Source organism: Rhinoraja longicauda, chromosome 32 (genome assembly GCF_053455715.1).
Source record: "Rhinoraja longicauda isolate Sanriku21f chromosome 32, sRhiLon1.1, whole genome shotgun sequence".
NCBI classification, from domain to species: Eukaryota; Metazoa; Chordata; class Chondrichthyes; order Rajiformes; family Arhynchobatidae; genus Rhinoraja; species Rhinoraja longicauda.
Genome location: NC_135984.1, coordinates 29,266,650 through 29,283,260, shown reverse-complemented (window position 1 = coordinate 29,283,260; position 16,611 = coordinate 29,266,650). Strand labels below are relative to the sequence as shown.

The 16,611-nt window shown below is 48.0% G+C and overlaps 1 protein-coding gene across 1 annotated transcript in view; it reads left to right on the top strand.

The window, feature by feature from the left end:
• barx2 (BARX homeobox 2) overlaps positions 1-6,883 on the top strand; it is a 64,381-nt gene extending 57,498 nt beyond the window's left edge. Inside the window, exon 4 of the mRNA XM_078426722.1 lies at positions 6,624-6,883. Coding sequence (XP_078282848.1) covers positions 6,624-6,734 — 111 coding nt within the window. The 3' untranslated portion in view covers positions 6,735-6,883. The remainder of the gene's footprint in view (positions 1-6,623) is intronic.
• The last annotated feature ends 9,728 nt before the right edge of the window (positions 6,884-16,611 follow it).

Here is a 16,611-nt window from a genome sequence, read left to right as displayed (position 1 = left end):
ATTGTGTTCAGTTCTGGGCATCATGTTATAGGAAAGATATTGTTAAGCTTGAAAGGATACAGAGAAGATTTACAAGGATATTGCCAGGACTAGAGGGTGTGAGCTATAGGGAGAGGTTGAGGAGACTGGGTCTCTATTCCTTGGAGCGCAGGAGGATGAGGGGTGATCTTATAGAGGTGTACAAAATCATGAGAGGAATGGATCGGGTAGATGCACAGAATCGCTTGCCGAGAGATGGGGAATCTAGGACCAGAGGACATAGGTTCAAGGTGAAGGGGAAAAGATTTAATAGGAATCTGAGGGGTAACATTTTCACACAAAGAGTGGTGGGTGTATGGAACAAGCTGCCAGAGGAGGTAGTTGAGGCTGGGATTATCCCAACGTTTAAGAAACAGTTAGACAGGTACATGGATAGGACAGGTTTGGAGGGATACAGACCAAGCGCAGGCATTTGGGACTAGGGTAGCTGGGACAACGTAAAGGACGCCTACAGAGCTCTCCCCTGCCCACGTCTGGGACAATCCGATCACCTCTCACTGTTTCTACTGCCCGCATATAAACCCCTCATCCGCAAGACCAAACCTACAATAAAGACAGTCAAAATATGGCCCGAGGATGCCACCCTACAACTCCAGGACTGCTTTGATCGCACCGAATGGGACCAGTTTGCACAACAGGCTACCTGTGGTTCAGAGGTTGACCTGGAGGAATACGCATCCACTGTGCTCTCCTACATCAACTGCTGTGTGGAGAATGGCACAGTGAACAAGGAAACAAAGATGTTCCCAAACCGGAACTGATCCTGAATCTATTGAACATTGGAAAATGATCACCAATGCATCCACTATTTCTAGAGCTACCTCCCTGAGTACCTTGGGATGCAGACCATCAGGCCCTGGGGATTTATCAACCTTCAGTCCCATCAGTCTACCCAATACTATTTCTTGCCTAATGCAAATTTCTTTCAGTTCCTCTATCCCCCTGGATCCTCTGTCCTCTAGTACATCTGGGAGATTGTTTGTGTCTTCCTTAGTGAAGACAGATCCAAAGTACCTATTCAACTCTTCTGCCATTTCCTTGTTATCTATAATAATTTCACCCCAGTCTGCCTTCAAGGGACCCACATTTGTCTTTGCTAATCTTTTTCTCTTAACTTATCTAAAGAAGCTTTTGTAGGAAAGTAACTGCAGATGCTGGTACAAATCGAAGGGATCACAAAATTTTACAGTAACTCAGCAGGTCAGGCAGCATCTCAGGAGAGAAGGAATGGGTGACGTTTCGGGTCGAGACCCTTCTTCAGACTGATGTCGGGGGAGGGACAAAGGACGGATATAGGTGGAGACAGGAAGATAGAGGGAGATCTGGGAAGGGGGAGGGGAAGAGAGGGACAGAGGAACTATCTAAAGTGCAACTATCTTGGGCTGCAAGCTGCCCAAGTGAAATATGAGGTGCTGTTCCTCCAAGTTCCAGTGGGACTCACTATGGCACTGGAGGAGGCCCATGACAGAAAGGTCAGACTGGGAATGGGAGGGGGAGTTGAAGTGCTCAGCCATTCAGAGATCAGGTTAGTTAAGGCGGTCTGAGCGAAGGTGTTGAGCGAAACGATCGCCGAGCCTGCGTTTGGTTTCGCCGATGTAAAGAAGTTGACATCTAGAGCAGCGGATGCAATAGATGAGGTTGGAGGAGGTGCAGGTGAACCTCTGTCTCACCTGGAAAGACTGTTTGGGTCTTTGGATGGAATTGAGGGGGGAGGTAAAGGGACAGGTGTTGCATCTCCTGCGGTTGCAGGGGAAAGTGCCTGGGGAGGGGGTGGTTTGGGTAGGAAGGGACGAGTGGACGAGGGAGTTACGGAGGGAACGGTCTCTGCAGAATGCAGAAAGGGGAGGGGATGGGAAGATATGGCCAGTGGTGGGGTCCCGTTGGAGGTGACGGAAATGTTGGCGGATGATTTGTTGGATACGCTGGCTGGTGGGGTGGAAGGTGAGAATGAGGGGGATTCTGTCCTTGTTATGAATGGTGGGAGGGGGAGCAAGAGCGGAGCTGCGGGATATAGAGGAGGCCCTATTGAGAGCCTCATCTATAATGGAAGAAAGAAGCTTTTACTGTACTTCTTTATATTCTTGGCCAGCTTCCCCTCGTACTTTGTCTTTTCAGCCCGTATTGCCCGTTTTGTTACCTTCTGGTGTCTTATGAAAGTTTCCCAATCCTCTGGCTTCCCACTACTCTTTGCTGTGTTATACATCTTTTCTTTTAGTTTTTTTCCACCCCTAACTTCCCGTATCAGCCACGGTTGCCTCCTACTCCCCTTAGAATCTTTCTTCCACTTTGGAATGAAATGATCTTGCATCTTCCGGATTATGCCCAGAAATTCCTGCCATTGCTGTTCCACCGTCATTCCTGCTAGGTAGGATCCCTTTCCAGTCTACCTTGGCCAGCTCCTCTCTCATGCGTTCATAATCCCTTTGTTCAACTGCAACACTGACACTTCCGATTTAACCTTCACCCTCTCAAATTGCAGATTAAAACTAATCATATTATGATCACTACCTCCAAGCGGCTCCTTTACCTCAAGTTCTCTTATCAAATCTGGTTCATTGGACAACACTAAATCCAGAATTGCCCTTTCTCTGGTAGGCTCCATTACAAGCTGCTGTAAGAATCCATCTCAGAGGCACTCTACAAACTCTCTTTCTTGGGGCCCAGAACCAATATTATTTTCCCAGTCTACCTGCATATTGAAATCCCCCATCACCACAGTGGCATTACCTTTGTTACATGCCAATTTAACTCCTGCTGCATCTTACACCCTACATCCGGGCTACTATTTGGGGGTCTGTAGATAACTCCAATTAGTGTCTTCTTACCTTTACAATTCCTCAACTCTATCCACAGTGACTCTACCTCATCAGTCCCTATGTCACCCTTCTCAAAGGACTGAATTTCGTCCCTCACCAGCAGAGCTACCCCACCCCCTCTGCCCACCTGCCTGTCCTTTCTATAGGATGTATAACCCTGAATATTAAGTTCCCAGGCCCGATCCTCCTGCAGCCACGTCTCTGTAATCCCCACAATGTCATACCTACCAACCTCTAACTGAGCCTCAAGCTCATCTACTTTGCTTCTTATACTTCGCGCATTCATATACAATACTTTTAATCCATTACTCACCTCACCTTTCACATCGATCCCTATTACACCTGGCCATTCTCTCCTATCCCTTTGTCAGCTTTCTTTCCTGTTTATTCTGGGGTCATTAACTATCCCTTTACTCTCTTTCCCTTTAACTCCATCCTTGACTATCCCATTTGACACACAGCCCTCCCCCCTATTTAGTTTAAAACCACCCGTGTAGCAGTGGCAAACCTGCCCACCAGAATGCTGGTCCCCCACCTGTTAAGGCGCAATCCGTCCCTTTTGTACAATTCCCTCTTGCCCCAAAACAGATCCCAGTTGACTAAGAATCTAAATCCCTGCCCCCTGCACCAGCTTCTCAGCCACACGTTCAGGTCCCGTATCTCCCTGTTCCTGCCTTCACCAGCACGAGCAACTGGAAGCAAACCAGAGACCCTGGAGGTCCTGCTTTTCAACATTTTTCCGAGCTCTCTAAAGTCACGCTACAGAATAGCCATCCCCTTCTTTCCGACGTCGTTTGTGCCGACATGCATGACCACCTCCGGCTGTTCACCTTTGCCCTTGAGGATTTTCTGCACTCTGTCCGTGACATCCTGGATCCTGGCACCAGGGAGGCTGCACAACATCCTCGAATCCCGCCTGTTGCTGCAGAAACCCCTGCCCGTACCTCTCACAATGGAGTCTCCTACTCCCACGGCGTTGCCTGACGTTGGCCTCTTTGGTTTTGGCTCAACAGCACGTTTTGCTTTGCAAACCTGTCTGCTGCTCAGTGTGGTAACGTCTTCTTCCCCGACAGCTTCCAAGTGGGTGAACCTGTTCTCATGAGATACAACAAGTTTCCTTCCCTTTCTCACCGTCACCCACCTTCTCTCTTCCAGTACCTTTGGTGTAACAATCTCACTGTAGGACTTGTCCAGGAATGACGCAGTTTCTCGGACGAACCTGAGGTCATCCACTTGTTTCTCCAGTTCCCCTTCACGGTCCTTCAGGAGCTGAACCTGGATACACTTCTCACACTTGTAGCAGCGAGAGGCACCAGCAGTGTCCCTGACCTCCCACATCCTGCAAGCATCACATTGAATCAGCTTGCTTGACATTTCCTTCTTGCGTCTCACCCTCTCCAGCTTTCGGTGTGGCGTCCTCCCTCAGCCTCTCCTCGCCGAAGACTCGCAACCCAAGACTCGCACGTTTCTCACAGAGCACTTCCCTTGATAGGGCCGCACCCAGTCCGTGCCTTACAGTGGCAGAGACACGGGTTCGATCCTGACTTCGGGTACTGTCTTTGCGCAGTTTGTATGTTCTCCCTGGAACTGCGCGGGTTTTCTCCACGATCAGTTTCCTCCCACATTCCAAAGACGTACAGGTTTTTTGATTAATTGGCTTTGGTAAAATTGTAAATTGTGTGTAGGATAGTGCTCGTGTATGGGGTGATCACTGGTCTCGGTGGACCGAAGGGCCTGCTTCTGTGCTGGTTGTTCCTATGATTCTACTGGACAATAGTCACTACATTTATTGTCAATTCAGCCATGTCCGAGATGCCCATGAGTGGCATACATTGAATGTTTTTCTGCAGGTAGACACAAAATGCTGGAGTAACTCAGCGGGTCAGGCAGCATCTCGGGAGAGAAGGAATGGGTGACATTTCGGGTCGAGACCCTTCTTCAGACTGATATCAGGGGAAGGGGCGGGACAAAGATATAATGTATAGAAACATGGAAACATAGAAAATAGGTGCAGGAGTAGGCCATTCGGCCCTTCGAGCCTGCACCGCCATTCAATATGATCATGGCTGATCATCCGGCTCAATAACCTGTACCTGCCTTCTCTCCCTACCCCTGACCTCTTTAGCAAAAAGGGCCAAATCTAACTGCCTCTTAAATATAGCCCATGAACTGGCCTCAACTACCTTCTGTGGCAGAGAATTCCACAGACTCACCACTCTCTGTGTGAAGAAATGTTTTCTCATCTCGGTCCTAAAAGACTTCCCCCTTATCCTTAAGCTGTGACCCCTGGTTCTGGACTTCCCCAACATCGGGAACAATCTTCCCGCATCTAGCCTCTCCAACCCCTTAAGAATTTTATATGTTTCTATAAGATCCCCCCTCAGTCTTCTAAATTCCAGCGAGTATAAGCCTAGTCTATCCAGTCTTTCTTCATATGAAAGTCCCGCCATGTAGTCGGAGACAGGAAAACTAGTGGGAGAATTGGGAATGGGGAGGGGATAGAGAGGGAAAGCAGTGACTATCTGAAGTTAGAGAAGTCAATGTTCATACCGCTGGGGTGTAAACTATCCAAGCGAAATATGAGGTGCTGTTCCTCCAATTTGTGCTGGGCCTCACTCTGACAATGGAGTAGACCCAGGACAGAAAGGTCAGATTGGGAATGGGAGGGGGAGTTGAAGTGCTGAGCCACTGGGAGATCAAGTAGGTTAAGAATGTTCTTCTGCTGCAGGTGGGATGGCTGCCTGGAGAGTTTCCTTCTCGTTACCCTCCTCAAATGGTGGCGCTGCCATAGCACCTGCGGCTTACCTGCGGTCCATTTGTCTTTGTGTTTTTGTTGTTTTTTTGTCTTAATTGTAGTTGTGATGTGGTGTTTTTGTGTTTGTGTACTATGTGTGTATGTAGGGGGGAGGGGGGGAACTGTAAAATTGTAAATAGGTGTCCCTTCCGAACGGAGACCCGACCTTTGTTTTCTGGGTGTTGTCTCCGTTCCTGCTGCGGTCTACCATCGGCCCAACTCCTGGAGTTGTCGGCCTCCAGGGCTCTGGTTCGCAGAGCCTGCGGATCGGACTTACCATCAGCGGAGCCGGCCGTCCTCGGAGGCTGCGGGAGCGGCTGCGACTCGCCTTAGGCTCGGCCCGCTGCGGACCGTCCGGCGCGGCCTGCAACCACAACAACCTGACTGCGGGAGAAGATGGCAGGAGAAGGGAAAAGACATTGTGGCCTTCCATCACAGTGAGGAGAGGACTGGAGGAGACTCACTGTGATGGATGTTTTCTTGATGGATGTTTCTTTTGTGTGTTTTGGGGGTTGTGTAATTTTAATGCCTATTTTGATGCTTTTGTTGTTGGACTGTGGGTGACTGAATTTCGTCCAATTTGGATGACAATAAAGCTATCTTGAATCTTGAATCCACCGACTTCGTGGTACCAATGGGGCATTTGGTGTCTGCTCAATCCTGTCCGACTTTCTCTCCAATTATTGCGTCCACAATTCCTCCAATATTTTAGAGCTCTAGTTCTTAAAGTTTTATCATTAATTACGGTTAGGTCTGGCCAGGTGGGACTGGGTGCATTTCTTTGCTGCAATATCAGGAAGTCACAGCAATATTATCCCCCCTCAGTGCAGATGAACAGACACCGTATGTCCAACCCAGTCTGCCTGTTCTGTGTACATTAGATGTTCACTCAGGGAGTGTATGGATGGGCTTGCCATCTCCCCCCATGACCTTCTATCACTTGCCTGATGTTGGACCCCATTTCTTCCATGCAGGTGCTGAAAGGAGGGCAGGAGGCTCCGACCAAACCCAAGGGGAGGCCAAAGAAAAACTCCATCCCCTCGACAGAGGAGGTGGAGGCTGAGGAGGAGGCCAAGTCAGCATAGGAGCAGCAACCATGCCTATCCTGAGGAACGAGCAACACACAACGCTCTTTCACGCCGGCCAGTGCCCTGGCACCTTGGGCACTGGCTCCAGTGGTGGCGAGAGAATGCAGGAGTGCCAGCCTGCTGCCCGTAAATCACAGCATGTAAATAATGACCTTAATTTAATGCGAGCTGGGAGCCAATGCTCTGTGTATAAGGGAGATTTAAATAAAATATTGTGTATTATTCTGCTAAAGTCACTGTTCCAGTGCTATTGATTTCATCTGTGCAATCAGCGGTTCTTTCACTTTTGATTAAATGTGTGTTTCATTTCCCTTCAGCTGTGAGTTAGAGAATAACAGTGTTCTGTCAGGAGGGGCAGGGGTGGGTGGTGGCTGTGAGTGAAGAAGGTCTGGGCAGTGGGAGGGGCAGGGGTGGGTGGTGGCTGTGAGTGAAGAAGGTCTGGGCAGTGGGAGGGGCAGGGGTGGGTGGTGGCTGTGAGTGAAGAAGGTCTGGGCAGTGGGAGGGCTGTATTGAGGGTCAGTACTTGTACATCCACCCAGTACAGGTAGTATAAGAAAATAACTGCAGATGCTGGTACAAATCGATGGTATTTATTCACAAAATGCTGGAGTAACTCAGCAGGTCAGGCAGCATCTCAGGAGAGAAGGAATGGGCGACGTTTCGGGTCGAGACCCTTCAGTCATTCAGCATCTGAAGAAGGGTCTCGACCCAAAATGTCACCCATTCCTTCTCTTCAGAGACGCTGCCTGTCCCGTTGAGTTGCTCAAGCATTTTGTGTCTATCTTCAATACAGGGATCCTTCAGCCTGTGTGGCTGAACCCAGACTAGAGGGTGAGAAGTGAACCGACTACAGCAGGGTAGACATAGACAGTCAGCACCTTTCCCCCAGGGTGGAAATGGCAAAGACTGAAGGGCATTGCTTTGTGGTGAGAGGGGCAATGTTTTTTACAAAGAGAGTGATTGATGCCTGGAACCTGCTGCCAGGGTGGTGGTGGAGGCAGATATAATCGTGGCATTTAAGAGGCTTTTATGTTGGCACATGCATGTACAGGAATGAAGTTATGGATTACATGCAGGCAAAGTAGATGATTTTAACCTCGCATCATGTTCGCCACAGACATTGTGGAGAAGGGGTCATTCTTTACTGTGCTGTAGGAAGGAACTGCAGATGCCGGTTTAAACCGAAGACACAAATTGCTGGAGTAACTCAACTGGACAGGCAGCATCTCTGGAGAGAAAGAATGGGTGACGTTTCGGGTCGAGACAAAGTCTGAAGAAGGGTCTCGACTCGAAACATCACCCATTCCTTCTCTCTAGAGATACTGCCTGACCCGCTGATGCTTTTGTGTCTTTACTGTGCTGTTCTATGTCTAGGGTGCCATTCAGATTAGAGGGGTGAAAAGGGACGTAGTGGAGTTCGGGGGTGTGTTCAATGTCAGGGTTTATGTCATCTCCTCGGGGCTGGAGAGGAAACAAAGTGGGAGGGGAGGGAGAATCCGGCTGTCATGGTCCATCAGAAGCAGGACAAGGGGAGGTGGGAACAGGAAGTAGGTTCTGTTGAAGGAGTACAAGCAGCACAGCTCCATATTACATAGAACCACTGGAACTGGAGACCCTTCACTTGAATGTACACAAACTTTAAACAAGATATCAAAATCAATGGCACAAATATCTGTAGACTACATGTTGGCTGTTAATGGTAGTAATGTGGTGCATGGTGATGGGTTTTTGATAAGTGAGTAACTATCTTGAGAAAAGGCAGTTTTAGATCTTATGGTGTGAAGTAAAAAAATAATTAGTTATTAATCTTGTATTGAAGGGACCTTTCACAGAAAGTGATCATAACATTAGGGAAGTTGATTGATTAATAGGACTAGATGTTACAATCCCTAAGGTTTGCACTACAATTGACTTAAGACTGAAAGTGATTTAATTCAATACAAGATCAGAAACTTAAATCGAAGTAAAGCACTTTATATTAGACTTTAGAGATACAGCATGGAGACAGGCCCTTTGGCCCACTGAGTCCGCACTGACCCAGCAATAACCCCTTACACTAGCACAATCCTACACACTCGGGACAATTCATCTCAAAGTGTTCTGTTTCTGCATCTTTCATTACACATTCCATTATTCCCTGTGCTGCCCATGAGGCCTTCTCCATCACAGGAGACAGACAATAGACAATAGATGCAGGAGGAGGCCATTCGGTCCTTTGAGCCAGCACCACCATTCAATGTCATCATGGCTGATCATTCTCAATCAGTACCCCGTTCCTGCCTTCTCCCCATACCCCCTGACTCCGCTATCCTTAAGAGCTCTATCTAGCTCTCTCTTGAATGCATTCAGAGAATTGGCCTCCACTGCATTCTGAGGCAGAGAATTCCACAAACTGGTGACCGACATCTACTATAAACCCACTGACTCCCACAGCTATCTGGACTACACTCCTTCCCACCCTGTCTCCTGCAAAAAGTCTATCCCCTACTCCCAATTCCTCCATCTACGCCGCATCTGCGCCCAGGATGAGGTGTTTCACACTAGAGCATCAGAGATGTCCTCATTCTTTAGGAAACGGGGCTTCCCCTCTTCCATTATAGATGAGGCTCTCACTAGGGCCTCTTCTATATAACCATATAACTACAGCACGGCAACAGGCCCGTACGGCCCTACCAGTCCACGCCGACCACTCTCCCTGACCTAGTCTCATCTACCTGCACTCAAACCATAACCCTCCAATCCCCTCTTATCCATATACCTATCCAATTTACTCTTAAATAATAAAATCGAGCCTGCCTCCACCACTTCCACCGGAAGCCCATTCCATACAGCCACCACCCTCTGAGTAAAGAAGTTACCCCTCATGTTACCCCTAAACTTTTGTCCCTCAATTCTGAAGCTATGTCCCCTTGTTGGAATCTTCCCCACTCTCAAAGGGAAAAGCCTACCCACGTCAACTCTGTCCGTCCCTCTCAAAATTTAAAAAACCTCTATCAAGTCCCCCCTCAACCTTCTACGCTCCAAAGAATAAAGACCCAACCTGCTCAACCTCTCTCTGTAGCTTAAGTGCTGAAACCCAGGCAACATTCTAGTAAATCTCCTCTGTACCCTCTCCATTTTGTCGACATCCTTCCAATAATTTGGCGACCAGAACTGCACACCATACTCCAGATTCGGCCTCACCAATGCCCTGTACAATTTTAACATTACATCCCAACTTCTATACTCGATGCTCTGATTTATAAAGATTTATATCCCACAGCTCCGCTCTTGCTCCCCCTCCCCCCATTCGTAACAAGACCAGAGCCCCCCTTGTCCTCACCTTCCACCCCATCAGCCAGCGTATCCAACAAATTATCCTCCAACAGTTCTGTCACCTCCAACGGGATCCAACTACTACTGGCCACATCTTCCCATCTCCACCCCTTTCTGCTTTCCACAGGGACCTTCCATAACTCCCTGGTCCACTCGTCCCTTCCTACCCAAACCATCCCCTCCCCAGACACTTTCCCCTGTAACCACAGGAGATGCAACACCTGTCCCTTTACCTCCCCCCTCGACTCCATCCAAGGACCCAGTCTTTTCAGGTAAGACAGAGGTTCACCTGCACCTCCTCTAACCTCATCTATTGTATCCGCTGTTCCAGATGTCAACTTCTCGGTGATCGTTTCGCTCAACACCTTCGCTCAGTCCGCCTTAACCAACCTGATCTCCCAGTGGCTGAGCACTTCAACTCCCCCTCCCACTCCCAGTCTGACCTTTCTGTCATGGGCCTCCTCCAATGTCATAGTGAGGCCCACTGCAAATTGGAGGAACAGCACCTCATATTTCGCTTGGGCAGCTTACAGTCCAGCGGTAAGAACATTGACTTCTCTAACTTTAGATAGTTCCTCTGTCCCTCTCTTCCCCTCCCCCTTCCCAGTTCTCCCACTGTCTTCCTGTCTCCACCTATATCAGTTCTTTGTCCCGCCCCCCCAGTCTGAAGAAGGGTCTCGACCCAAAAATGTCACCCATTCCTTCTCGCCAGAAATGCTGCCTGACCCGCTGAGTTACTCCAGCAGTTTGTGATACCTTTGATTTGTGCCAGCATCTGCAGTTCTTTTCCTATACAAAAGTGGGTGGTTTTGCATTTAGTGAAGATGGTTGTGAAGAATTGCAACAGGAGTTTGATCGATTGGCGATGGAATTTAATACAGCAAAATGAGAGGTGCATTGTTCCTTGAAGGTGGAGTCACACGTGGTCAAAAAGACATTTGGCACACTGGCCTTCATCAGTCAGAGTAGTATTCCTGTCTCTGACTACATCCTATCTTTGTCCCGCCCCCTCCCCTGACATCAGTCTGAAGAAGGGTCTCGACCCGAAACGTCACCCATTCCTTCTCTCCCGAGATGCTGCCTGACCAGCTGAGTTACTCGAGCATTTTGTGTCTACCACCGATTTTAACCAGCATCTGCAGTTTTTTTCCTACATATTCAGTATAAAAGTTGGGGGGGGGGTCATGTTGCAGTTGTATAAGACATTGGTGAGGCCGCATTTAGAATATGGTGTTCAGTTCTGGCAACATGTTATAGGAAAGATGTTCTCAAGCTGGAAAGGGTTCAGAGAAGATTTACAAGGATGTTGCCAGGACCAGAGGGTCTGAGCTACAAGGAGCTATAAGGAGCTGGGGCTCTATTCATTGGAGCGCAGGAAGATGAGAGGTGATCTTATAGATGTGTATAAAATCATGAGAAGAATAGATCAGGTAGATGCACAGAGTCTCTTGCCCAGAGTAGGTGAATCGAGGCCCAGATGACATAGGTTTAAGGTGAAGATTTAACAGGAATCTTGAGGGGTAACTTTTTCACACAAAGGGTCGTGGGTGTATGGAACAAGCTGCCAGAGGAGGTAGTTGAGGTTGGGACTATCCCAACGTTTAAGTTAGACAGGTACATATATAGGTCAGGTTTGGAGGAATATGGACCGACGCAGCCAGGTGGGTCTAGTGTAGCTGGGACACATGTTGGCCAATGTTGATTGTGGATGATCAGGCATGATCACAATGAATGGCGGTGCTGGCTCGAAAGGCCTATTGGCCTCCTCCTGCACCTATTTTCTACGTTTCTATGTTTCTAAGTGTGGGCAAGTTTGTCCGAAGGACCTGTTTCCACGCTGTATTATTATGACCCTATGCTCCTAACAGTGTTTTGATTTAATTATTGTGCTATCAGGTAGCACATAGGTGGCATTTTCCCAGAGTCTCTCACATCCAGATCCCTTCACTGCCCTGTGAATTCCAGGGCGGAGGAGAGGGTGACTGCCCTTGCTATCAGGGCAGCTCTTGCCTGGCTGTGGATTCAAGGAGCTGCAGTGTAAGGAAGGTTGAGGGGGAAAGAAGCGATTGTTTGTAGTCAGAGCTCACACAACGGGCGATGGGTGTGGTTGCTGATGGTCCATTATCCCAGCTCAGGTCCCCATGACAGGAGCTGCTCACACTGCGTCCTCAGACCACCAAGTTCAGCTGCTACATCTCCAACCTTTCTCCTATCATGAGGTTGGACGTTCAATTGTTCAGTGGTGATTTTATTGTCACATTTGCAAAGTGCTAACACATAGAAACTATTTTCCTTGCAAACAGTCCAGTAGAGTATTGTCACACCCCCGATCCCCGATTAGCAAGTGGTGTATAGAAATAGTCTACTGAACCATATTCAAAAGAGGTGCCATGTTTTGACGCCATTTTCCAAGTCCAGGCTCCAGTTCTGACTTGTGGTGCCTGTTCCAGGCAAGTCCCAGGCTTGTTGCAGGGCCTCCAGTCGTCTCCATCCTTGGACGCCACATCACTCTCCTTGCCCGTCGTCTGTTCCCCGGGGGATGGGAGCATCCCGTAGCCGACCGTGAGGGCATGGTAGGCCAGACCCTGGTTCCCTCTCCTCTCCTACCGGCCACGCTCTTCACCCATCGTGTCCGTCGTCGCTGCCTCCATCCTGACAGACTCTGGGCTTCAGGGAACGAGCAGGGGCCGGTACGGCTGCCTTCCCCTTCCAGGGCGGCATGTGCATGTAAACAATCCAGTGACTTACAACCTGTGGCTCCACTCCTTGCAGGCACCCTGGTGTTATCTAAGGTGTAGAAACAAACTGTAAGAACATTCTGGAGAAAATTACATCTGACTCATTCGCTGTAATTAAAACTTGATGAAATGAGAACGTCTCCAGCAACTGACTAAATGTCACCACTTGGAATCCAGCCTTACCTCAGAATCACTTTGAGCTGTCACCATGAAGTCCCCTGTTAAAAATACCAGTATCAATTAAAGTTTTACTTGTAGTCTTTAGTTCAAAATTTGTTCCAAACAAGAGCATTAAAAATACTAATAAATGAGGAAGAATCCTTGTTATTCAAACGTAGAAACATTGATCTACTTGAGGGATCAGGAATTGAAAGATGTCAACTTTTACTGAACACTTGTCCCACCCTTCATCCATTCCTTCTTCTCCCTGCTCCTGTCTGGCAGAACATACAGAAGCTTGAAAGCATAAACCACCAGACTCGGGAATGGCTTCTTTCCATCAGTTCTCAGCTTCTGAGTAGTCCTTCCATAAGCCAAGGTACTGTCCAATTTACCTCAAACCTCATTACGGACATTGGACTTTGGAACTGGTGCGCTACAATGTTGAGGTCTATATTCTATATTCTGCCCTCTGTATCTGCCCAGTCACTCTGTTATTGTATTGAGTATGTAGAAACAAGAACTGCAAATGCTAGTTAATGCACAAAAAGACACAAAGTTCTGGAGTAACTCAGCGGGTCAGGTAGTATCTCTGGAGAACCTGGATAGGTGAGGTTTCGAGTCGAGACCCTACTTGAGTTTGGCTTATTGACATTTTATTCACGTGTAATATTATCCGAATAACAGTCCAAACAAAGCTTTTCACTGTACCTCGCTACACTTGACAATAATAAACCTAAACAAAAAAATGTGAAAAGCACAAGTGTAAACCTCACAGCTCAAGCCAAACATGGGCCAATGATGACAACAGACACTATACACATTGCCAACAACAGAGGCAAGACTGCAGAATGTTAACAGCTTTCAGTTCAAGCAGAATAGTGACTGATTAAGACATATTTCTTAAAACATCTTCTCAAACAGGGAGTGCTCAGGCAGACATTCAGACATGGGCCCTCGTGCTGGCTGCATGTTAAACGTCACGCGTGTAATCCGAGTTGACGTGTCATGTTGTGGTGAGGTCCCTCCAGTGATGTCATGTTCTGGTTCTCATCCAGGCCTTGCTCGGACTTGCCTGGACTATACAACAGTCAATGCTCCTGTTCCTGGTTCCTCACAAACACCAGTCTCAACGTCCACAGTCGCTGCCTTAATCAGGCTTCCCCGACTCTTCTTCCATGGATGGAGAGGGGCTGGTGTCCTCTCTCCTGCTCCTGGTCCCTGTGTAGAGCCTGCACTACAGTTGGAGAGAGGTGTTCTGGTGGTAATGGGGGCTGTGGTTGTTCGAGGGGTGTGCCCTTACCCTGGCCGAGCACAGACTGTCCCTGTGGACATCACCCATACCCAGCCCAGGTGAGGACCTCCCTCTCTCTGGGTGGTCAGGAGATGTCCCTGGGGTGAGACTACTGGGTTACAAACATCACAGAGATTGGTGGACACAGGTACTAACCCCCACCATCGAAGGAGTCTATAACCGGCACTGCCTTAACAATCCAGCCAGCATCATCACAAAGACCTACACCACCCTGGCCATGTTCTCGTTTCGCTCGTACCATTGACAGGAAGGTATAGGAGTCTAAAAGGCATTACCACCAGGTTCAGGAACAGCCTCTTCTCAACAACCATCAGGCTCTTGAACATCACACCACACCAGGGCAGCACAGTGGCACAGCTGGTAGAGCCGTGTTCAATCCTGATGCCAAATGCTGACTGTGTGGAGTTTGCACCTTCTCCCAGTGGGTTTCTCCCGTGTGGGTTTCTTGCGGGTGCTCCAGATTCCTCCCACATCCCTAAGACGTGTGTGTTTGTTGGTTATTTGGCATCTGTAAAGAAGAAATGCCCTTAATGTGTAGGGAGTGGATGCAAAAGTGGGATAACATACAACTGGTGCGAACAGGTAATCAATGGTCAGCATGGACTCGGTGGGCTGAAGGACCTGGTTCCAGGCTGTATCTCTAAACTAGTTGGTGTTGTGGTTAATAATTTATTGATTTTTGTTGTTTATTATATATTATCTATGAGTACTGTGTTTACAGGCTTGTAATGCTGCTGTAGGTAAGGATTGAATTATTCCGATATGACAATCAGGTTTAGGTTGTATTATTGTCACATTTACTGAGGTTGGATGCTGGTTTAAACCAAAGATAGACACAAAGTGCTGGAGTAAGACAGCGGGACAGTCAGCATCTCTGGAGAAAAGGAATGGGTGACGTTTCGGGTTGAGACTACAGTCTGAAGAAGGGTCTTGACCTGAAATGTTACTTATTTCTTTTCTCCAGAGATGCTGCCTGTCCCACGGATTAACTCCAGCTTTTTGTGTCTATCTTCTGTACATAGCTATAATCAAGCCAAACTCAAGTACAAAGATAGAGCAAAGTGGAAGATATAGAGTGCAGAATATAGTTCTCAACATTGTAGCGCACCAGGTACAGAGACAAAGTCCAATGTCCGCAATGGGATAGAGGTGAATCAGACAGTGGCCAAGCATATGGAGAAGCATGAAGACAGAGGCGAGCGAGTAAGTGTTCCTGAATCTGCTAGTGTGCACTTTCAAACTTCTGTACCTTCTGCTGGATGGGAGCGTGAAGAAGAAGGAATATAGTGGGACAAGTCTTTAATTAACACTCATAACTCTAGAGACAATAGACAATAGGCAATAGGTGCAGGAGTAGGCCATTCGGCCTTTCGAGCCAGCACCGCCATTCAATGTGATCAAGTCTGAACATTCACAATCAGTACCCCGTTCCTGCCTTCTCCCCATAACCCCTGACTCTGCTATCATTAGGAGCTCTATCTAACTCTCTCTTGAAAGTATCCTGAGAATTGGCCTCCACTGCCTTCTGAGGCAGAGAATTCCACAGATTTACATCTCTCTGACTGAAAAGGTTTTTCCTCGCCCCGTTCTAAATGGCCTACCCCTTATTCTTAAACTGTGGCCCCTAGTTCTGGACTCCCCCAACATCGGGAACATGTTTCCTGCCTCTAGCGTGTCCAATCCCTTAATAATCTTATATGTTTCAATAAGATCCCCTCTCATCATTCTAAATTCCAGTGTATACAAGCCCAATCGCTCCAATCTTTCAACATACGACAGTCCTGCCATTCCGGGAATTAACCTAGTGAACCTACGCTGCACTCCCTCAATAGCAAGAATGTCGTTCCTCAAATTTGGAGACCAAAACTGCACACAGGTGTGGTCTCACTAGGCCCCTGTACAACTGCAGAAGGACCTCTGTTTCTATACTCAACGCCTCTTGTCATGAAGGTCAACATGCTATTAGCTTTCTTCACTGCCTGCTGTACCTGCATGCTTACTTTCAGTGACTGATGAATAAGGACACCCAGATCTTGTTGTACGTCCCCTTTTCCTAACTTGACACCATTCAGATAATAATCTGCCTTCCCATTCTTACCACCAAAGTGGATAACCTCACATTTATCCACATTAAACTGCATCTGCCATGCATCTGCCCACTCACACAACCTGTCCAAGTCACCATGCATCCTCATAGCATCCTCCTCACAGTTCACACTGCCACCCAGCTTTGTGTCATCTGTAAATTTGCTAATGTTACTTTTAATCCCTTCATCTAAGTCATTAATGTATATTGTAAATAGCTGTGGTCCCAGCACTGAACCTTGCGGTACCCCACTAGTCACTG